Here is a 23,439-nt window from a genome sequence, read left to right as displayed (position 1 = left end):
CAGAAGCTAAGTAGAGTTGACCCTGGCTAGTATTTGAATATGATATCTGTGAAGCCATAGTATGAGACTGGGAGATAGGTCAGAGATCTTTAGACTTAAAGCACTCACTATGCATGCCTGTCCTTTCAGGAGAAGAATTTATGCCAGTCTTTGATCAAGAGATGTTCAAACCTTGGATAAATTTAGAATTTATAAGGTTAGTTCCTTTTGTACCGTTAGAAGCTTATTAATTCACAGATCTTGAGGAGCAAAAACCACTTCTTTCTTATTTTTTTAAATGCAAGGGCTAAAAGGTAGGAGACAAATTTCACAATTGCTAGAGTGATCTTGTAGCACCGTGGCGCAGAGTGGTAAAACTGCAGTCTGAGCTCTCTGCTCAGTCACAACCTGAGTTCTATCCCGGTGGAAGCTGGGTTCAGGTAGCCGGCTCCAGGTCGACTCAGCCTTCCATTCTTCCAAGGTAGGTCAAATGAGTGCCCAGCTTGCTGGGGGGAAAGTGTAGATGACTGGGGAAGGCAATGGCAAACCACCCCATAAAAAGTCTGTTGTGAAAACATTGTGAAAGCAACGTCACCCCAGAGTCGGAAACAATTGGTGCTTGCACAGGGGACTATCTTTACCTTTTTAAAAGAGTGATCTTAGGATCCTTATTACTGAACCAAAAACCCAGGGGTTTTGGAGTATGGTTAATAGGGTTAGTAGGTTTCATTCAATATTGTAGAGATTAGCTTACACAAAGTCAACTCAAAAGCAGGTAATACATGTCCTTCAAAATTTCAGTGTCTTCAGATTAAAAGTTTGAGAAATGCTAAGCGGTCTCATATGGATCTTCTTGTACTCTCAGGGGCTTAGATTATTGTTAATGAACCCAAAACAATTTAAATTACTGTCCACTGTCTCTGGGTTTTATTATAAACTGACAAGAAACCATTAATTTATAAGACAAGATGGCGGGGGGGGAGGTTTATTGATTAAGATTTCAAATGACAAATGAATCACTCTGCATAAAGACATTAAAAATGACTTAAATATAAAGAGTAATATATAAAAATACACACACACACACATATGAGAAAATAATGTATAGATGATATCTGACAGCAGGGCTTTTTTTGTAGAAAAAGGCCAGCAGGAACTCATTTGTATATTAGACCACACCCTCTGAGATCAAGCCAGTCAGAATTGCTTTCCTGCTCAAAAAAACCCCTGTTTGACAGATTTACAAAAATAGGAAACAAAATCTTCAAAGGACGTTGGAGATGTAAAAGGGAAAAGGAACTATTTCTTTCATATATGGTGGTCATCTCTAGTAGCAAAAATATTGGCACAACGTGTTGAAGGTGTTGGGAGACATCTTAAAAATACCTCATGGTTCCATTAGGGGGGGGGGGGAAATATACTTTCAAGACAAATAGCATCAATATGTAAAATCTGGTTCATTTTGTTGGCAAATAAGATAATGACTATTTGGTGTGGTACAGCCTGATCTTGGCAGCTAAGAAGGGTCAGCTCTGGTTAGCTCTTGGATGGAAGACCTCCAAAGAGGACTGCAGAAGAAGGCAACAGCCAAACACCTCTGCTTCTCAGTTGCCGTGTGAGCCCCTTGCAGCTATGACTTGATGGTACTTTACACACACATATGATTAGAGTGTGTTATAGTTTGCTGCAGGGGTGGAATTCTAGCAGGAGCTCCTTTGCATATTCAGCCACACACCCCTGCTGTACCATACCATACCAAACCTTTAATGGCATAATAGATTCAGATAAAAATACACAGAATATTAAAATTTAAACATTGGAGATAAAATCAAGATAAAACCGAGCTTACAGATGCATTCAAACATGGTCAGAATTAAATTTAAGGATGTCAGCCAGAAATTTTGCCACAGCCTCACTAACCACCCCCTCAGTATCACTCAATAAATAATAACAGGGTGGCAGAATAGACAAATCTGGAGAAAAAGAAAGCTTGCCAAATAAATCTTTACGGAGGTTATGGTATAAAGAACAATCAAGCAATATATGCTGGATTGAGTCAGGGGTATTTGCTCCACAGGAGCAAAGTCTGTCGGCTAAAGGGACTCGCTGATATCTCCCTTGTAAAACTTTGGAGGGAAACGCGTTTAGTCTAGCCAACATAAATGCCCTGCGATGACTTGGAGTGGTTAGGTCTGATAGATAATTGGGCATTTTGCCACAAAAAGCATAAAGACCTAAGGAAGCTGGAGAGCAAATATAAGGGTCAGTTGGCCGTAATTTCGTATCCTCCGATTCCCATAGTCTCAGTTTAATACATCTGAAGATATATGACTCATCAGCGGTAGAAAAATCATCTACCTCTAACCCCAATTGATTGAGTTTAGACAGAAGCACTGCTGTCCAGGATGAAATATATGGGTCTCTTTTCATACAATCAAGAAGGCTGTTGGGATCTGTTCTAAAATGAATTTTGAGCCAGAATTTAAACACTGCAATCCAGGCTTTTGTCTCCACCAAAGACTGACCCACTTCAGAGCAGAGAGCAAAGTAGGACACACATTTTGGCAAACCAAGAATTTGTCTAAAGAATGAGGCTTGAATGCCCTCCACTTTCCTGGTAAAAGCTGAGATCCAAATAGGGATACCATAGAGGATTTGGGCAAGCGTTTTGGCTTTGAACACTTTAATAGCTGCTGGAACTAATTGCAAAGAAAAAACTGTTTAATTTGAGCAGCTGAACATTTAGCCAAGTTGACGGTGTTGTTACGATGTGAAACCCAGCTTAACTTGTGGTTAAAAGTGATCCCCAAGTATTTAAAATTTTGAGTCCCTGCTGTAGCCAATCCTCCAAGAGCTTACAAAAAAGAGCCTTGTAAGGTCTTGGAGGATTGGCTACATCAGGGAGTGTGGCATAATATGCAAAGGAGCTCCTACTAGAATTACACCCCTGGATTGCTAGATCTTTATTGATATATTAGGTATATGCAGTACAACTGATCTTCTTGTTTCCTTTGCAATTCCCCCCTTGGTTAAATACAAAAAAGAAAGAAAGAAAGCCCCTCCCCCCAGCCTTTTCCTCATAATTCAAGCACTGAACTACACTTTAAAAAGACCCAAGTGGTCTGAGGAAAAGGCAAGAGAGAAGAAGCACAGCTCTGAGCCAAGAATCGCCAGGCCCCCGGAAGTACTTGCTAGGGTAAAAAAAGTGCTCTTTACCTCACAGACGGTTCATTTGGCCTCAGCTTTGTTGACACTGACCTTGAGTGAAGCCAAACAATGCTCCAGGATTGCTGTTGGAGTAAAGTTAAAGGAATTTGGAAAGAAGAAAAGATGGCTTATTCAACTTCTGTCTATAACAGCCAACATCTTCTGTGTGGTTCCACTTCCACCTCTGTGCCTCTCTCTTTGCCGTTTGATTCTACTCATTCGATGGCTATTAGAGGGTGTGGCCATGTCTGATAATCTACATCAGCCTCTAAACATTGTGGGCTTGGGAGGGCAAGAAGTTGGGCGATGTTGCACAATGCACCAAACGTGAGCCCCTTGCAGTGATTGTGTTTGCTCGTGTCTGTGTTGTTAAAGCAGAAGAGTTGTTTTCATACTCTGCTTTTCTCTTTGTTAAGGAATCTTAAAATGATTTACAATCTCCTTCCCAAGAGGAAAAAACTGTTTAAAATTAAATTCAAGCCTCCAAAGGTTTGTTTTTTTAAAAATTCACAAATATGATACTACCAACTATTAATTCTACATATATAGTTACAAAATAAGGAGACCAATTGCATGAATCCATTGATTATCTTACTCTGAAATAGCCTGAAATACTCTGAAATACTCTTTCTCTGAAATAGTTTATAATTCATCAAACAAGCAAGCAAGCAGAAGGGTGTTTTTGTACCTTGGCTAAAGGGATTTTGGACCTACTAAGTTAGGGATATCATTGGTCATCACCAGCAGTTGAGATAAGATAGAGGACCAGAAAACAGAAGCTCTCCTTGGTCAATTTAGGCAGCTGGCACTTCTCCCTGGATATCAGGCTCGGCATTTTTGTGGAAAAAATGAGTGTATATGCTGGTTTAGTGAGGAAATGATGGGTGATGGGAAGAGGTCCATTTCTATGGCCTTCTGGCAGATGTTAAATATCAGGCAGTCTCCTTACCTTAGAAAGTTACCTTAGGGTGTTCTATAGTTGTATTACCCAAGAGCACATGGGGTCACACAGGGCAAGTTGCTTCCTTTAAGAAGCTGATAACCAATCAAGGACTCTGATATTCACAGGATTGCAGAGTTCCCACCAAGGGTGAGGGATCCCACAGCTGGATGGGCGCCAACCTGCCAGCAGGGAGGAGGCTGTTGGGGGAGGGGGATCCCCACCCTCAAAGAGTCCTGTCACCATGTGGCATGTGGAGTGCCCAGAAGTGATGTATTGTGGCAGGCACATCATGCGGGGACACTCTAGGAATTTGTGGGGAAGTCTATGGTTTCATGTGGGGACACTCTGGCAATTTGGGGGAAAACTCTATGGTACCAAAATAGTCCCCTGCCAGCGGCCACAGGGAATTTGGCAATTCATCCGATTTCAAAATAATTTCAATGATAAGTAACTGTCCTGTTTAATAGGACTTACATTCTTTGTTAATTAATGACTTTATAACTTCTAAAGCCATCAAAAGTTATCAATACTCATATGCCCTCTAAAATTACACAGTACATTCTTGCCACTTTTAATCATAACAATCAGGGGTGGAATTCTAGCAGGAGCTCCTTTGCATATTAGACCACACCCGTGATGCAGCCAATCCACCAAGAGTTTACAAAAAAGAGCCTTGCAAGCTCTTGGAGGACTGGTTACATCATCATTGCCTAATATGCAAAGGAGCTCCTGCTAGAATTCTACCCCTGATAACAATGAATATTGGAAGTAATATTTACAGAGTCTTCATCCACGTAATTGTCAGCCCTTTCCAGCCCTGATTTTGGTATGTAGAAAAACTTTTCCTGATCTGTTTAGTAAAGACCAGCAATGGTTCTCCTAGATTTCAGGCCATTAGATAAAGATTAGTATTGACATGAGATAGATAGTATTGACATTAGATAGATTCCAGGCCGTTAGATAGCTATTAGTATGACATTAGATAGATACTAGTATTGTTGATAAAACATTAGCACTAGAGGGGGAAAATATGAAACAGTTATTAATTCAGTATGGGGGGAAAACAAAAGAAACACACTGTTATATACTGGAGAAAAGTATTATCTCTATAGAAATACACTGAAGCAAAATCAATACATTCCTGTTTGACAAACATAGTGCAGTCAGTCCTTCAGATATACAGGCCCAAGATAAGAACCAGCACATGGAATTCATCCCAGAACCACAGAACAAACTAATGTCTCTGCTTTTTAAAAAAATGCAATATCATGCCTCACTCTCACCCAGACTCATGAACAGATTATCTTATTTTTGCTAGATCCCCAAATTTGAAGAATCACTCCTTCAAGACAGGGGTATTTCCAACAGCCGATATTTCGCAAAGTGGATTCTGGCTGCAACTGGTTAGAAAATGATTATTCCAGTTTCCATAGGTACCATCCTGCCCCCTAAAGGCATAGTGAACAACATCTAAGAGCAAATTTACCTATAAGGTAAACATTTTTAATTATGCCCGGTTAAAGCCAGGTTTAGAGAGCGTTCCTAATCCTCCCCCTTCCCATAGTTCTCTTGATTCTAGCAAGATCTGGATAATTTTAACACTGAATTAGGTCTCTTTGTTCTATTTTCTGTCTTCATCCATGCATGAGACTTCCTGTTCTTCTCCAGTTGGTGAGAAAGTGTCCAGTCTGAAAATAATTATATTGCAATGGGTCACATCATCAGTCATTTTTTTTTGTCTTGTGCTCCAGTTGATCTCCTCAGAAAAGGCATTCTCAAATACTGAGAGGATGGAGCGTTTCAGCCTTTCCTTGATCTCACGCCCCACGAAGACATACAGGATGGGGTTGAGACCACTGTTGATGAAGGCCAAGCTGGCTATCAAAGGGAAAAAATGATTGACTATAGAATTCAGGTTTGGGTCCTCATGGGCTTGAACCTCAAGAAAACAGAAAACTTGATAGGGAAACCAGCAGATGAAAAAGGCCACGATCACTGCAGTTATCACCTTGAAGGGCTTGTTTGACCAAGCTGAGCTGTTCCTCCTAAGCTGCAGAATAATCACCCTGTAGCAAACAATGATAACGCTGAAGGGAATGGCAAAGGTTAAGATGAACCGGTTGATCACTGTGGCACGGTGGATGATTTTTGCTTGCTCCCTATCACTGCTGTATTCCTTATAGCAAAAGACTATATGACCAATACTCGAGGTCTTCCTGAAATAGAGGTTTTGAGAACATAGTGCCAGTGCCAGAATCCAGGTACCCAAAGCCACAAAGGTAGCCAGGCGGGGGGTCCGGTGATTCCGAGCCCACACGGGACATCTCACGGAAATACAACGGTCTACACTAATGATCATGAGGAAGTAAACGCTGGCATGGAGGTTGAGGATAATCATGGAAGGGCTGACCTTGCACATGACCTCACCAAATGGCCACTGATAGGCCAAAGCGAGGTGGGCAATGCTCAGCGGAAGGAAGAAGGTGCAGGTGAAATCAGCAATAGCCAAGTTGAGGAACCAGATGATGCTGACTGTCTTCTTCATACGGAAGCCGGTGATGAAAATGACCAGCCCATTTCCGATGACCCCCAAGAAGAAGGCAAGGCTGTAGATGACCATGGAGGAGATGCGTAGCCCTTTTTGCAAGCTTAGCGAGAATGCAGACCGTTCATTTATGAAACTGAAATTAGCCCAGAAAAGACTGACAGGTAGAGTTGTATTCTCCATTTCCTTTCAGGGAGGTTTTCTTTCAGTCTTGTCCTCTATCTTCTCCTGGATGAAAAGCACAAGAACATAAGTAGTGCCTAGTGGGGTCAGACCATTGTCCACCTACTTGAGTAATCAGTATCCAACAGCAACTAACCAATTGCTGGTGGAGCTTCACAAGCAGTCCATGAAAAGGACAGTTTTGCCCTTGAATGTGTGCCCAGCATCTGGCTATCAGAAGCATTCGACTTAGGGCGTGCAAAATAAAAATAAAAATCAGGTTCCCCCCACCCCGTTTCAGATATATTGGACCAAAAAACCATCAGCAGGGCTTTTCTTGAGCAGGAAGGCACTAGAATGCAGTTCTGGTTGTCTTGGCATCAGGGGGTGTGGCTTAATACACAAATGAGTTCCTGCTGGGCTTTTTCTACAAAACCATGGCGATGTCAGGGGTGTGGCCTAATATGCAAATGAGTTCATTCTGGGCTTTTTCTACAAAAAATGCTCTGACCATCAATATTCCCAAGATTCCTGAATTCCAAATACTGATATGGTATTTGGATTTGGATTGTGTTTGTGTGTGTTTGCGTTTGGGAAGATATCTGAATTTTTGGGGTCTATATTCCCCATCAATTTGGCCTGGAGGGTTGTTTTTAAAGATAAATGCACCAAAATTGCACCAGGGCTTCTAGCACCTATCTTTTATAAAACCACCAGATTTCAAGTAGATGGGACCATGGAGTCCAATTAGATGGGCCTCTGAACAAACTGCCCCCAGCAATCCTCCATTATTTCCTATGGAGAAGGGAAAACCTCGAAGTTACTTCCAGGGTGAAAGCATCAGTGCCTGCAAACAGCAACCACTGGTCAAATGTCTCCCTTGGAAGAACCAGCAACAAGCTCAATAGAACCATTCCAGAACCCAATAATCTCAGTAGTACCACAAGGTAATGTGCCAAGCAAAATAGAACCAAAGTCAAACCAAAGAATCTCTACAGTAGAAACCGAAGGGGGGGGGGGCATTTTGCAAGCCCAGCCGAACAAATGGCAATGTGCAGAAGCTCAGCAGAACCCAGTGTCACTGTGGCAGTGCAAGCCCAACAGAACCAAAGTAAAACCAGAAAAATCTCTGCAATAGAAACTGAAAATGAGAGGGATGGGAACTTGTGCAAGTCCAGCATAACATGTTACATAACATATGGCCAGGGCTTTTTTTTTTTGTAGCAGGAACTCCTTAGCATAATAAGCCACACACCCCTGATGTAGCCAATCCTCCAAAAGCTTACAGGGCTCTTAGTACAGGGCCTACTGTAAGTTCTTTGAGGAATGGCTGCATCAGGGGTGTGTGGCTTAATTATGCAAAGGAGTTCCTGCTACAAAAAAAGCCCTTCATATGGGAATCTACAGAATGCCCAGCAGAACCTAATGCTACTGTAGCAGTGCAAACTCAACAGGGCTGACATCATTTCTACTCCCAGGAATCATCATTCCACTCCGGAGGATCTCATTCCAGGTCCAGGGAAGTTTCTTTTAATCCAGTCCACCTTTTCTTTGAAACTTCTGGGTGCTTTATTTCAATGGCACCTATGCAAATCAATAGGCATTTTTGGCCTTTAGGCAGCAAGGCCCTCCTGCTATTGTTTTCAATAGGCATGCTTGTCATAAGTCCCTGTAACGGCTGACAAAAGGAATTGGGGGGGGGGGGGGGAGGCTTTCTGGAAAGACACTTTTACTTTGTGAAAGGATACAAATAGCCTCCAACAAGGAAGCATGGCAGATGCAGAGTTCTCGGCGAAAAGGTAAGGTTTTTTTCCTGTTGTTCCTGCAAATGCAGCTGGAACTCTTCTGCAGCAGCCGTTTTAGGATTCAGTGGAGGGAACCAAGAATCATACACTTTGGGGCTCTGCAAAACTATGGTTTGTTAGGGTTTGTAGAATCTTTCGGGCTCAAGTGCCGTGTTCTACTGGAGAAAGTTTTTCTTCCAGACATTTCGTTCTTGGCTGCGGAGAACATCCTCAGTGGCGTTGCAGCCAGAGCAGGCGCTTTGACCTTCTTGGCTGCTATGCATTGAGTGAGGCCAGGGCTGCTGGAGAGCTGCTATTTCTAGGCTGGAGAAATAGTGTAGCCTAATATGGTGTAGCCTAATATGCTAAGGAGCTCCTGCTACAAAAAAGCCCTGAACAATCCAGCCTTTGACCTCCCTTTCTTTCTTCATTAGCCCCTCTAATCCCCTGTATGATTCCAAGAAGCATGCTATATAACCATCGGGACATGTTTTATTTTATCAATGTGCATATGCAGTGAAGAAAAAATAGGAACTAATGTATGTCATGGAAGATACTGTTTCCAGGGTCAGATTTTGGTTTGCAAAAGAGAGTAATGGAAAGGGGAGGGATGGCTCATGATTCACCATCAGAGGCTTTTCAATCAGTGTTCCCTCTACGCTGAATTAGTGTGAGCCAGCTCACAGATTTTTAGCCTCCAGCTCACACATTTTTGTCTTAGCTCAGGAAGGATGACCCCAGAGCACACTAATTTATGCAGTAGCTCACAACTTTAATGCCAGTAGCTGAGACTGTTGGAGTCGGAGGAAACGAAACTACATCCAACAGACCCTTATATTTGCTCCCCAGCTTCCTTAGGTCTTTATGCTTTCTGCGGCAAAATGCCCCATTATCTATCAAACTTAACCATTCCAAGTCATCGCAGGGCATTTATGTTGGCTAGACTAAATGCGTTTCCCTCCAAAGTTTTACACGGGAGATGTCATCGAGTCCCTTTAGGCAACAGGAGGGACTGTGGCTCAGTGGTAGAGCATCTGCTTGGTAAGCAGAAGGTCCCAGGTTCAATCCCTGGTATCTCCAAAAAGGGTCCAGGCAAGTAGGCGTGAAAATCCTCAGCTTGAGACCCTGGAGAGCCGCTGCCAGTCTGAGAAGACAATACTGACTTTGATGGACCAAGGATCTGATTCAGTATAAGGCAGCTTCATATGTTCAACAGACTCTGTTCCTGTGGAGCTAATATTCCCGACTCAATTCAGCATATATTGCTTGATTGTTCCTTTTATCATAATCTCCAAAAAGATTTATTTTGCAAGCTTTCTTTCTCCCCAGTATTGTCTATTCTGCCACCCTGTTATTATTTATTGAACAATACTGAGGGGGAGGTTAGCGAGGCGGTGGCAAAATTTTTGACTGACATCTTTAAATTTAAATCTGACCATGTATGAATGCATCTGTAAGCTCGGTTTCATTTTGATTTTATCTCCAATGTTTAAATTTTTATATTCTGTGTATTTTTATTTGCAACTGTTATGCTATTAAAGGTTTGGTATGGTATGGTATGGTAATGCCAGTAGCTCACAAAGTAGAATTGTTGCTCACAAGACTGAAGTTTAGAGGGAACATTGTTTGCAATCCAATTTTGGGTCCCAAATCACAGACTGGGAAGCACCCAGTCAAGACCTGTAAATTGAAACTTAATTGTGTACTAAAATTCTGGAATTTTGCCATGCTCTGACATTGTTAGAAAAGCTGGTCCAAGCTTCTATCGAAATGAGGGAAGATAAAGGTACTACCTCGTCGCTGTGTTTGCTATGTTCCTAAAGACTACAGTACAAGACTACTGAACTTTGTGGAATTTTTACCATCACATAGTCTCTTCAGGAATTGGACTGGGGACACCTTTACAAATGGAAGGATTTTTCTGGTGTTTTTCCAGGATTGGACTGCATTTCATTTATGTCCTTCTGTTGCACTCTATAATGGTGTTTGCTGTCAGGGTATGACTTGTGGAAGACATTTTGTATGAGAGTGATAAGAGAATATTGAGAATCTCTAATTTATTGGATCAGGGTTTTTTTTTTCTTTTGTGAGGCTGGTTATCATGTAATCCTTCTGGGTTTTCTTTTTCTGCTCTTAGCTGTGACTCTCTGTTTGGTTTACACAGCCTCCAGGTGGGGCCTGGAGGTCTCTTGCTTTTACAACTGATCTCCAGCTGGCAGAGATCAGCTCCCCTGGAGGAAATGGCTACTTGGAAGGGTGGACTCTAGGGCACTATGCCATGCTGAGGGTTCTCCCCTCCTCAAACTCCACCCTCTCCTGGATCCACCCCCAAAGACTCCAGGTATTTTCCAACACAGACCTGGCAACCCTAGCCACTGACCTGGAGTGAAGTGAAACAATGTCCCACAATCCAGCGCTGGATTGTCCTCAGAGTAATAGTGCAAGGAATCTGGAAAGGAGAAAAGATGGCTTCTTCAATTTCTGTCCACAGCGGCCAGTGTCTTTTGCTGTTCCGTTTCCACCTCCTTATTCTCTCCCTTTGCTTTTGATTCTATATGGCAATCTCTCTCTGTGTGTGTGCGTGTGTGATTAATCTACATCATCCTCTAAGCAGTGTGGGTTTGGGAGGGCAGGAAGTTGGGTAGCGTTACGCAGTTACTCATGATAATTGTGTGTGCCTGAGTCTCTGTTGTTAGGAAAGGGAACAGAGTACAAGATGAGGCATTTTTAAATCAAATATTCTTTCAGTCAATTTTAGCTGAACAGTCATGGCACCTCACTTTCCTCTGTATGCCCTGCCCCACATTTTCTCTTTCCTGCCCCTGGTTACTCCCATATCCTCTCCACTTTACCCAGGGGTGGCTTTGTAGAAAAATAGGTGGTGGAGCTCATCCAGGGATTGTTATGCAGTTGCATCTACTATTCAATGGACAAGGTGGGAGGAGGAGGGGGAACCCTCAGAAAGGTTCAGGAGCTGTGCTCTTGTGAGCTCCTGCTGAATCTGAGGCCTGCCTTTACCTGCCTCATTTTCTTGTTCTCAGTCATTCACCAGCCTACCATGTATTTGCCTCCCTTCTTCAGCTATATTTATTTTTTTTACTTCCTTTATATTCCACTAGTCTCCACAGCAGGGACCAAGACATTATTCTCCTCTCCTCTTTATGGATTTCTGCTTGCCTCCCCCCATCATCTGCTTGCCTGGGCCCCCATTGAGGAAGCTACACATGCCTATCTGTGCCCCACCCCCAGCAGAGTCCCTGTGAGGTACGTTGGGCTGAAATGTGACGGGTCCAAAACCACCCAAGTGAGCTTCAACAACAAGATGGGGATTCAAACCTGGTCTCCCACACCAGACTCTGAAGCTGTAACCACTATTCCACACTGACTTGAAGATTTTGGCTGCTGTTAGGGTTGCCAAGTCCAATTCCAGAAATATCTGGGGACTTTGGGGGTGGAGCCAGGAGACACTGGGGTGGAGCTAGGAGCAAGGGTGTGACAAGCACAATTGAACTCCAAAGGGAGTTCTGTCCATCACTATTAAAGGGACCTCACAACTTTTTAAATGCCTTCCTTCCCTCCACCCTCCCCTTCTCTGATTTCACCTCAGAGGCGGAGCGGAGCGGGCGACGCTGCTGCGCAGCTGCCGCCTCTTCTCCGCTCACTGTAGCTGCTCCTCTGAGAGGGGCTCAGGCTGAGCCCATCTCGGAGGAGCAGCTATGGTGAAGCGGAGAAAAGGCGGCAGCGCAGTGGCGTCGCCCACTCTGCTCCGCCTCTGAGGTGAAATCAGAGAAGGGGAGGGTGGAGGCAGGCCAAGAGCGTGGCGAGCTGCGAGTCCGGGTCCTAGAAGGACCCAGATTCGCGGCTCGCCACGCTCCTGGCCTGCCTCCACCCTCCCCTCCTCTGATTTTACCTCAGAGGCGGAGTGGAGTGGGCGATGCCACTGCGCTGCTGCCGCCTCTTCTCTGCTTCACCTTAGCTGCTCTTCCGAGATGGGCTCAGCCTGAGCCCATCTCGGAGGAGCAGCTACGGTGAGCGGAGAAAAGGCGGCAGCAGCGCAGCAGCATCGCCCGCTCCAAGATGGGGCAGCTCGCCACGCTCCTTGGTGCCGTTTCCCCCCTCCCCCGCTTCCATTTTTTTGGGGAGCGGGGGAAGAGGCTGGAAATTCTGGGGTCCCCCGCCAGGGCGGGAGGGTTGGGAAGCCTAGCTGCTGTTGAACAATAGTAAGCAACCAGGCCCAGTTGAGGTATGCAAGTCAGCTGGTATCAAGTCATTCAGAGGTTGCTGCCAGGCCTAAGGTTGCCAACTTCTAAGTGGGACCTGGGGATATACCAGTATTACAACTGAACTCCAGACAACAGACATTTGTCACCCTGGAGAAAATGCTTGCTTTGAACAGTGGACTCCATGGTGTTACATCCTGATGAGGCTTCTCTTCTCCTCAAATCCTGCTCTCCTCAGACTCTGCCACAGAATTCCCAGGAATTTCCCAACCTGAAGCTGGCAACCCTAGTTAGGTCTGGCCCCATTGAGTCATCCCTCAAAGGCCAAAATATGCCTGGAAAGGTCCCTCCCCCTCTCTTGTTTTGACAGCACCGAGCTTAGAATGCTGTGATTGCCTAGCAACAGCCACTGAGAGATTATGTTGTTGAAATGTGCAGGTGTTCCTTTTTATCATTTTTTTTTTTTTGGGGGGGGGGGGGGTTAAAAACTCCAAATGTATTTTTCTTTTAGATTTCACATTTTCTGCATACACAGGGCTCTATTCAGATTTGTAGAAAAATCTGTCTTACCTGCTCACAGTCCCAGTCACTTGATTTAAGTATCCGAAAAATTGACCAACTTTGCTATCAGTATGTAGACAAGTAGAGGATCTGTCAGGACTCACAGGAGGTTACCCCACTTTTTTCTTTCTTGGTTTCCCCCCTTTTTGTTTAGGCAGCTTCTATGCCTACACACTCACCCTTTTTGTTTCCTCCAGGGCTTTTTTTGTAACAGGAACTCCTTTGCATATTAGGCCACACACCCCTGCTGTAGCCAATCCTCCAAGAGCTTACAGGGCTCTTAGTACAGGACCTACTGGAAGCTCCAAGAGGATTGGCTGCATCAAGGGTGTGTGGCCTAACATGCAAAGGAGTTCCTGCTACAAAAAAAGCCCTGGTTTTCCTCATCTCCCCACCTATATGTTTTCCCTTTTCACCTTTTCTCCTCTTCCCCCCAAAACTTTATTTTCTTTACGTCATATTTTTTATTTCAACTCTCTGCTTGCCCTCTCACCATCCTGCCCCATATGGTCAGGTATCTGCTCTCCTTCCCCCCATATTGTTGGCTCTCTGCTCTTGTCTCACCTTCCCCAACATCATCAGATCTTGTCTCGTCTCCTCCCCCCCCACATTGATGGATTTCTGCTTGCCTCCCCCCATCATCTGCTTGCCTGGGCCCCCATTGTGGAAGCTACACCTGCCTATCTGTGCCCCCCCCCACCAGCAGAGTCCTCAGCCATTCCCCCCCAAATCCTGGACATAGTGATTTGCCAATAAAGGAATGGGGCCAATGGGTGAGAGAGGAGGAGGAGGGCCAGCATATGGATTGGGAGGCAACCAGGCTGTCTAGTGCATGCTGCTCTGAGAGGAAAGATGCCCTGGACCAATTCCCCACTAGCCTTGTCCTGGTCTCACACTCTGCTTCTCCACAGGGCTTTCTTCCGATTTCACACAAGCTGCCGCGGGGCTGCGATTCGCTCTGCCTCTTTTGCATGGCAAGCAAGATCCTCTGAAAACGAGTTTCTGCTTGCCACAGGAAGTTTCTGCTTGCGGAGTGAGTTGCAGCCCAGCAGTAGCTTGTTCAAAATCAGACAGAAGCCCTGTGGAGGAGAGGAGCGTGAGACTGGGACAAGGCTCAAAAGATTAGCTTGTTGTGGTTTCAGAATCCCTGCCTGAAAAACTGCAGCCTCTCTCTGTAATAAAATCCACACCACTGTATCACCCAAAAGGCCATCTGTTGCGAAAGTCAATTAATACAGAAAAGGACAACCAGGAATCAAAAAAGCATGATGCGGAGTGGGTGGGGAACCTTGGTGTGAGAAGGGATAAAAATCGACATGCCATCACGAGAACGATAAGGACTTAACAAGAAAATGTCAAGTGACGGGAAACAAGATTAAAATAGCTGAGATAACAAAGGAACAAGAGGGAGAGCAAAGATTAGCGGGTAAACTGAAGATATTGTAATGATTATAGTTAAACTTTAGAGAACTGCAAACAAGCAAGGAGGTAAATGACTGTGGTATATTCCCCCATTGCTATGTATGAATGTGAAATCTGGATAATAAAGAAAGCATATAGGAAGAATGTAGACTCATTTGAAGTGTGGTATTGGAGGAAAAACAGCCCCGTGGCGCAAAGTGGTAAAGCTGCAGTACTGCAATCCGAACTCTCTGCTCACGACCTGAGTTCGATCCTGGCTGAAGCTGGATTCAGGTAGCCAGCTCCAGGTTGACTCAGCCTTCCATCCTTCCGAGGTCAGTAAAATGAGTACCCAGCTTGCTGGGGCGGGGGAGAAGCGTAGATGACTGGGGAAGGCCATGGCAAACCACCCCGTAAAAAAAAAGTCTGCCATGAAAACGTGATGTGACATCACTCCAGAGTTGGAAACGACTGGTGCTTGCACAGGGGACTACCTTGACCTTTTTTATTGGAGGAAAGTTTTATGGATACTGTGGACCACCAAAAAGACAAAAAAAAAAAAAATGGGTTCTAAATCAAACCAAGCCTGAATTCCCCCTAGAAGCTAACATGACTAAACTGAGGCTGTTGTACTTTGGTCACATTACAAGAAGACAAGACTCGCTGGAGAAGACAATAAAGCCAGGAGAAGTTGAAGGCAGCAGCAAAAAAGGAAGACTCAACATTGAATGGATTGACTCAGTCAAGGAAGCCACAGCCCTCAGTTTGTGAGGCCCGAGCAAGGATGTGAATGATAACACATTTTGGAAGTCGTTAATTCATAAGGCCACCATAAATCAGCAGGGACTTGATGGCACTTGGCTTATCATTCTGCAAAATAGAGTTGCCAAGTCCGACTCAAGAAATATTTGGGGACTTTGGGGGTGGAGCTAGGAGACTTTGGGGGTGGAACCAGGAGCAAAGGTGTGGCAAGTACAATTGAACTCCAAAGGGCGTTCTGGCCATCGTATTGAAAGGGACCACACAACTTTTAAATGCCTTACCTCCATTCGGAATAATGAAGAATAAGGCCACCTTCTTTTGGGGTTCATAGAATTGGATCCCCTGGCCCAATCTTTTTGAAACTCGGAGGGTGTTTTGAGGAGAGTCAGCAGATGCTATGCTCAAAGTTTGGTGCCTCTACCTCAACAAACAGCTCCCCCCCCAGAGCCCCAGATACCCACGGATCAATTTTCCATTACACTCTAGGGGAATCAATCTTCATAGCGAATAATGGAGTGGCCAGCAGACATCTCCCTCCCACTTTCTGATGACCCTGAAGTGGGGGGAGGGCTTCCAAACCAGGGGATCCCCTGCCCCCACCTGGGGATTGGCAGTCCTACTGCAAAAACAGCTGTGCTTATGAAGCCCAGTGAGAGGGACTAATATTGAGAGGAGTCGAGAGTGTGGGGCTTGTGGGATTAAATAAGGGGCCCCCATATATTTTCCCTCACAATTCATGCACTGAACTAAAAAAAGACCCAAGCCACAGTTTTTCATACCATCAATGACTTGATATAACCGCTACAGCTATTTTTTTTCATTGTTCTCCATTTTTATATTTAAATATTTTGCCAGAAATCCAAAGTATATAAACACATTAGGGTTTGTAGAATCTTTCGGGCTCAAGTGCCGTGTTCTACAGGAGAAAGTTTTTCTTCCAGATGTTTCGTTCTCAGCTGTGGAGAACATCCTCAGTGGCGTTGCAGCCGTAGCAGGCGCTCTGACCTTCTTGGCTGCTGTGCATTGAGTGAGGCCAGGGCTGCTGGAGAGCTGCTATTTCTAGGCTGGAGGGGGTGTGGTAAAGGGCAATAGGTTTGTAGATGTGCCCATTGTTTGGTGGGGCTTCCTAGAAGGGTAGTGATAAGGAACCCACCCCCTCCAGCCTAGAAATAGCAGCTCTCCAGCAGCCCTGGCCTCACACAATGCACAGCAGCCAAGAAGGTCAGAGCGCCTGCTCCGGCTGCAACGCCACTGAGGATGTTCTCCGCAGCTGAGAACGAAACGTCTGGAAGGAAAACTTTCTCCAGTAGAACACGGCACTTGAGCCCGAAAGATTCTACAAACCCTAATGATGTTACCAGCCGTGAAAACCTGAAATCTTTGATATATAAACACATGTAAACACATTTAAAATTGTTGTTGTATTGTATTGTTTTATTGAACCATGGAATTCCATGCTTGTGAGCCGCCCTGAGCCCGCCTTTGGCGGGGGAGGGCGGGATATAAGAATAAATTTATTATTATTATTATTATTATTATTATTATTATTATTATTATTATTATTATGTAAGCAATATAAATCAAAAGTTTTTCATAAGAAAAAAAACAAACTAGGAGCAGAGAGCAAACACTGTCACAAAGGAAACCTGAAGCAAGCATCAAGTTTTAAGGCACTCGACATTACTAACTATTAGGGATGGGCACAAACCACAAAAATGTTTTGGCTTGTGGTCAAATGGCGAACTGAACCGTGAACCGATACAGCCTAGGAGGTTGGGTTGCAAACAGAACTGCTTTGTGTCGCTTTGTCATTCCTGCTTTCTGCTCCCCACCTCTTCAGCTGCAGAGCCGGCACGTGGGAGTAGGCGAACTAGGTGATTGCCTAGGGCACCAGCTCCCAGCAGGGGCGGGTGCCCCTTCCCCACTCGTGTTGTCCCTGAGCCTCTGCCGCTCTTTTGGTTCTGAGGTGAGCCGAAAGAGCTGTGTTTCCGTCTTCCCGTGTCCTCTGAGGGTGCAGGGGAAGGGAAAGACCAAGTGTTCCTTCAGCTTTGAGGGATCGGAGGATTTCCCCCCATCCCTCAGAGTCAAAAGAGCCACGTTTCCCTCCTTTGCATCCTCTGAGGGTGCAGGGGAAGGGGATGGCTGAGTGTTGCTTTGGCTTTGAGGGATTGGAGAAATTTCCCCCATCCCTCAGAGATGAAAGAGCCATGTTCCCCCCCCCCCCCCCGACGTCCTCTGAGGGCGCAGGGGAAGGGAAAGGCCGAGTGTTGCTTTGGCTTTGAGGGATCAAACGAGTTTTTTCTCGATCCCTCAGAGCTGAAAGAGTGGCACTGAGTGCCCACGCACACACTTTGTGCACACAAAAGTTTTTACTTTGGGAGCACACATTGGGGTTCTGCCTGTTCAGCTGTTTTCATGAAGAGCAGAAACAGGAGTTTAAATGGCTCTGAGCCATTTAAACTCCTGCTTTCTGCTCTTCACAAACCACTACAAACTGCCTTAAAATTAATGGAAGTTTGTGGTAGGTCTTCAAGTTTGAGAACTTCAGTTTGCAAGCCACTAACCAGCCAAAATTTGTTGTGAACTTTCCTTCATGAGCTGGTTTGTGCCCATCATAGTGCAAAATAAACATTCTGAAAGTTTTTGACATTTCCCTCTTAATCCAGTTTTAGCTGGAATAAAAGATGTAAGGTCCATGAGCCAACGGGATCCAGCAATGCAAAGGTCTCTTCAGCACCAGCTGCAGAAAAATAAAATTAAAAAATAGCAATGTTGTTATGTTAAAAAAGGATTGCTGCATATCACACTTCTAGCAATTTCCTAGAACCACCTGTTTTCATTTCTGGGTTTTGCATCCATGTGGTGACGGCAGCAATGCCACTGATATTACAAATGTCTCCCGAAATCCCCACCCGTAGCCCTCTAGCCAGTTTTCAGGTTTGGTCAAGCAGCCCTATTTTTCTTTGACCCAACAGGACTTTTTTTCTGCAAAAAGAGGTGCCGGAACTTTCAAGAGGGAAATGAAGGAAAAACACAAGTGCCTGTCATGAACTTGAGAATTACAACTGTCATAATAAAACCTGACTCCCATCATACTTTTAAAATGACTTTTTCCTATGTGGTCATAGTGACACGGGAAAGATTTCCATCTGTCTGCTTTATATGTTTTGGTCCCCCCCCCCTTTTTATAGTGGGGAAAATATTAGAAAGTTTGTCAAATCTTTTTTTTAATACTTAATTTTTTTATTTTCAAATATACATAAAAAGCAAAATACAAAATACATTATATATGAAGGAAATTAAACAGAAAAACAAGCTATGATGAACACAATTTAACAATACCACGTTTTTATAAAAAAAACATAACATTCAGTTTGTGTAGTGGTTAAGTGCGTGGACTCTTATCTGGGAGAACCGGGTTTGATTCCCCACTCCTCCACTTGCACCTGCTGAAATGGCCTTGGGTCAGCCATAGCTCTGGCAGAGGTTGTCCTTGAAAGGGCAGCTGCTGTGAGAGCCCTCTCAGCCCCACCTACCTCACAGGGTGTCTGTTGTGGGGGAGGGAGATAAAGGAGATTGTGAGCCGCTCTGAGACACTTCGGAGTGGAGGACGGGATATAAATCCAATATCTTCATCTACCTCACAGGGTGTCTGTTGTGGGGGGAGGGGAAGGTAAAGGAGATTGTGAGCCTCTCTGAGACTCTTCGGAGTGGAGGGCGGGATATAAATCCAATATCATCTTCTTCTTCTTCAGCCTAACCTAGAGGTTTGAAGTAAAGGGGCCGTATAGAGACCCTGGCAAGTGCTTATTAATATAGAACGAAGTTCAGGTATTTTGGGGGCATCTTACACTTCTTTGTTGAGTTATTATAAACAAATTCAAGAAAAGCATCCCATTTTTCAATACATTTTTTCCCTGCCTTAGGATTGTCACTGAGAATAAGCTGGGAAGCTATTTTGTCTTGCACTACAATGTCCCATACCTTTTGGAACCATAGAGTTATGGATGGAATTCTAGCAACTTTCCAAAATTTTGCCAACAGAATTTTCCCCATCAAAAGCGGTGGGGAAATAAGTTCAGCTTTTAAAGGAGAAAAGTTATTGCTTGGCCAAAAATTAAGAAGAATAGATTCAGGAGTGCGAGGAATGGTTTCATTGACAATGGCTTCAATTTTGTTTATTAATGTAGTCCAGAATGTTTGAATTTTATGGCAAGTCCACCAGCAATGTATGAAGGATCCTTTTCACCACATCCTTTCCAGCAGAGGGGATTAGAACTCTGCTTTGCATGACTTAAAGAAAGTAGAGTAAGATACCAGCGAAAAAATATTTTGTATTGCTGCAATTTAAAAATAGTAGATTTAGACTTACGGAGTGGCGAAGTTCAAATTGTAGTCCATTGCTCATCTGAGAACTGAATAGCACAATCTTTGTGCCATGCATTTTGTTGTGACGTGAAAAGTGACCAATTTTTCTGGTTTAATAATAAATATAATTTCAAAATTACTCCTCTCATGTTTGTTTTTTCTTTCTGTATGAGTTTCTCAAATGCATTTAGCTGATTTGTCGTCTGCATAACCAGGATTACTTTATTTAATACACCATGTAGTTGATGATATTCATACCATGGGATATTAATTTTAAATTAAGATTCCAGCTGGCTGCGAGTACACAATTGGTTTTTTTTAAGTGACATCTGAAATCCTGAGAATTTTCTGTTGCCTCCAAATCTTAAAATTTACTGTTGAAAGTCCTGGAGGAAACCAGGGTTGACCTAAAAAAGCCGTTACTGGTGTGGAAGGTTGAATGACAGAAGACCTGTACTTGTCCCAAATCTCCAGAGTGAAACGTAAATATGGATTAGTCAGTATGACTTTTTCCTATTTGCTTTAGTATTCCATAAGAATTCATTAAGACGTATAGGAAAAATACTTGTTGATTCAATCTGAATCCAAGGTATTTGACAATCCTTTCTGGCATATAACAGAACATTACAAAGTTGGGCCGCCACATAATATTTGTCTAAGATTGGTGCGCCCAACCAGCCCTGAGCTACTGGTTTGGAAAGTAAGTGAAAGGAGATCTTTGTTTTTTTATTATTCCATAAAAACAATGACAAACACTTTTGCCAAGCCTTCATGTTGTTACATGGTATCGGTATGGAAAGGTTTTGAAATAAAAAAAAGAAATTTAGGTAGAACAAATGTTTTTAACAAATCGATTTTTCCCAAAAGGTTAAGATTAAGTTTAGACCATATGGTTAGATTGGCTTTAGTTGCTGTGAAAAGTGGTTTATAATTTGATTCAAATAATTTTGTTAGTATCAGAGGGATATGAATACCCAAGTGTCGCCACGATTTAGTGACCCATTTAAAAGGAAATGAATGCGAGATTTGTTGGTAGACATCTGGAGGAACAGTTACTGGAAAAAATTCCGATTTGGACATGAGTATTTGCTAAATGTGGTTATAGAATTCATTAGCTTAGCTAGAGATTGTAGGGGATTACTTAAATAAAAACCCTTGTCATCCGCAAAAAGGCAGATCTTATGAGAACTACCATTTACCGTTATACCTTCTATCTCTGGATCTGAGCACACCACATGTACTAGGGGTTCTAATGAAAGGGCAAATAAAATTGGAGAAAAGGGACATCTTTGACGTGTATCCCTTGATAAATATATCTCATATGATTTATAATTATTAATGTTTATTTGAGTTTTTGGGGCTTTGTAGATGACTGCTATAGAGTTTTAAAAATGCGGGCCAAAACCCATATGTTGCAAAACAGTTTTAAGATAATTAATTTCTGAAAGTTTGTCAAATATTAAGAGTTCAGCAGAATTCTCACTGGGGGTTTGAACAATGAAGCCCAGAAGCAAGTCTTTTTTTTTGAGTGGGGTGGAGTAAGAAAGCAAGAGCGCAATAAAATTTAGAGGTGAGCTCCTACTAGGCTTCCCAAGCCTCCCGCCCTGGCGGGGGACCCCAGGATTTACAGCCTCTTCCCCCGCTCTCCAAAAAAACGGAAGTGGGGGGAGGGGGGAAACAGCGCCAAGGAGCGTGGCGAGCCGCGAGTCCGGGTCCTTCTGAGCCCATCTCGGAGGAGCAGCTACGGTGAAGCGGAGAAGAGGCGGCAGCAGCGCAGCGGCACCGCCCGCTCCGCCTCTGAGGTAAAATGAGAGATTGGGTGCTGGGGTGGGGGGAGAAACAAGCAGCTCTGCAGCCTGCCCCCCTCAGCCTTGGTGGGTTGGCCGCTGGAGAGAGGCAGGCAGCGAGTGGCAGAGGAGGAGCTCTGAGGGGGTCACGCCCGGCCTGCAGGACGGGGTGGAGGAAGGCCGTGAGGGCAGCCAAGAGCTCTGCCAGATGGTGTGGACCCCGGCGGGCTTCTTTTCCCCCACAGTGATGCCTTCTCTGCTGCCAGCCTTGCTGCTGCCCGCCACCTATTCCACCCCTTTGCCGGCAACTGCTTGGCACACGGTGGATGGGGATGAGGTTTCTTCAAAGTCTTGGGGGGGGCGGGAGTTTGCAAAAGGGGAAACTTTGCAGAAAGGGAAACCCTCGCCCCCTTGGGCGATGCTGGGCCGGTCGCCGCTGCATCTCCCAGGCTTGTTCCTTGCTGCCTCCAAGGCCTTCGTCCCCCCCCCCCCCCAAGTCCTTGGGATTTCCCATCCACCACCAGCATCCTGGGTTTGGCTCTAAAAAAATTTGCATCTAGTTATTGGCTTTGGTGCTTCCAGGTCATTTAACATACTGGTATTAAATAATTGTTCTATGGAGGTGCATCAAGTAAACATCTCTTACGGCCTCTAAGCTGCTGTTCCCTCGAAGCTGCAAGTGTCTTGTGAGCAAAAATTCAACTTTGTGAGCTACTGGCATTAAAGTGGTGAGCTACTTCAAATAAATTAGTTTGCTCTGGGGCCATTTTTCCTGAGCAAAGACAAAAATATGTGAGCTGGAGGCTAAAAAACTGAGTTAGCTCACGCTAACTCAGCTTAGAGGGAACACTGCTTACGGGAGGGGGGAAAGTGGTGGGGGAAAACTCACCAGTCCAGCTATCTACAGAGTGACTCCAGTCTAGGTAAGCTCTTTCTCATTTTGCAAGGCAATCCTAAAGAGTTGCACATTTCTAAACCCATTGCACTGTTGGTTTCGGTTTCTAAACCTCTTCATCCCAGACACCAACAGAGATTTGTTGCTGTTCTCTGTGTGTAAAGGGCAGCACTGGTTATTTGAAATTCCACAGTTCTGTGGTCCTAAAGGTAAAGGTAAAGGTAGTCCCCCTGTGCAAGCACCGGTCGTTTTTGACTCTGGGGTGACGTTGCTTTCACAGCGTTTTCACGGCAGACTTTTTACGGGTGGTTTGCCATTGCCTTCCCCAGTCATCTACGCTTTCCCCCCAGCAAGCTGGGTACTCATTTTACCAACCTCAAAAGGATGGAAGACTGAGTCAACCTGGAGCCGGCTACCTGAACCAGCTTCCGCTGGGATCGAACTCAGGTCGTGAGCTGATGGCTCTGACTGCAGTACTGCAGCTTTACCACTCTCCGTCACGGGGCTCTTACCCAGGGCTTAATTTAAATTCCAGGAATTATTTTTTGAAGATCGTAAGTCTCATAAATGTGTGAAGCGATGCCTGAAAAAAAAAGGGTTCCTGGGCATGTGAAGACTGGCTTGCTCTGTCACTGAAGAACGTGTTCTGGCACATTTAAGTGTTAAGTAACTGTATTTCCAATGTTAGCTGGCTGTGGGTTTGCCCCGTATTTCTGCTTGTTTTTTAGAATTTGAACTTCCCTGGATCAGAATCCACACTTCTAGTATTTCTTTATTATTAAAACAAGCCCCTCCCCCCAACTGAAGCTCAGCCTGAGCCCATCT

General features: G+C 44.4%; 1 protein-coding gene across 1 annotated transcript; it reads right to left on the bottom strand.

The window, feature by feature from the left end:
* Positions 1–5,750: 5,750 nt before the first annotated feature.
* Positions 5,751–6,857, bottom strand: LOC132585815 (chemerin-like receptor 1). Its single transcript, XM_060257694.1, has one exon. It carries the CDS (start codon positions 6,855–6,857, stop codon positions 5,751–5,753), a length of 1,107 nt encoding a protein of 368 aa, XP_060113677.1.
* Positions 6,858–23,439: the final 16,582 nt, after the last annotated feature.

The sequence above is a fragment of the Heteronotia binoei genome, chromosome 17 (genome assembly GCF_032191835.1).
Source record: "Heteronotia binoei isolate CCM8104 ecotype False Entrance Well chromosome 17, APGP_CSIRO_Hbin_v1, whole genome shotgun sequence".
In the NCBI taxonomy this organism is placed as follows: Eukaryota; Metazoa; Chordata; class Lepidosauria; order Squamata; family Gekkonidae; genus Heteronotia; species Heteronotia binoei.
Note: the sequence above shows the minus strand (reverse complement) of the source record. Positions and strands in the feature narration are given on the sequence as shown.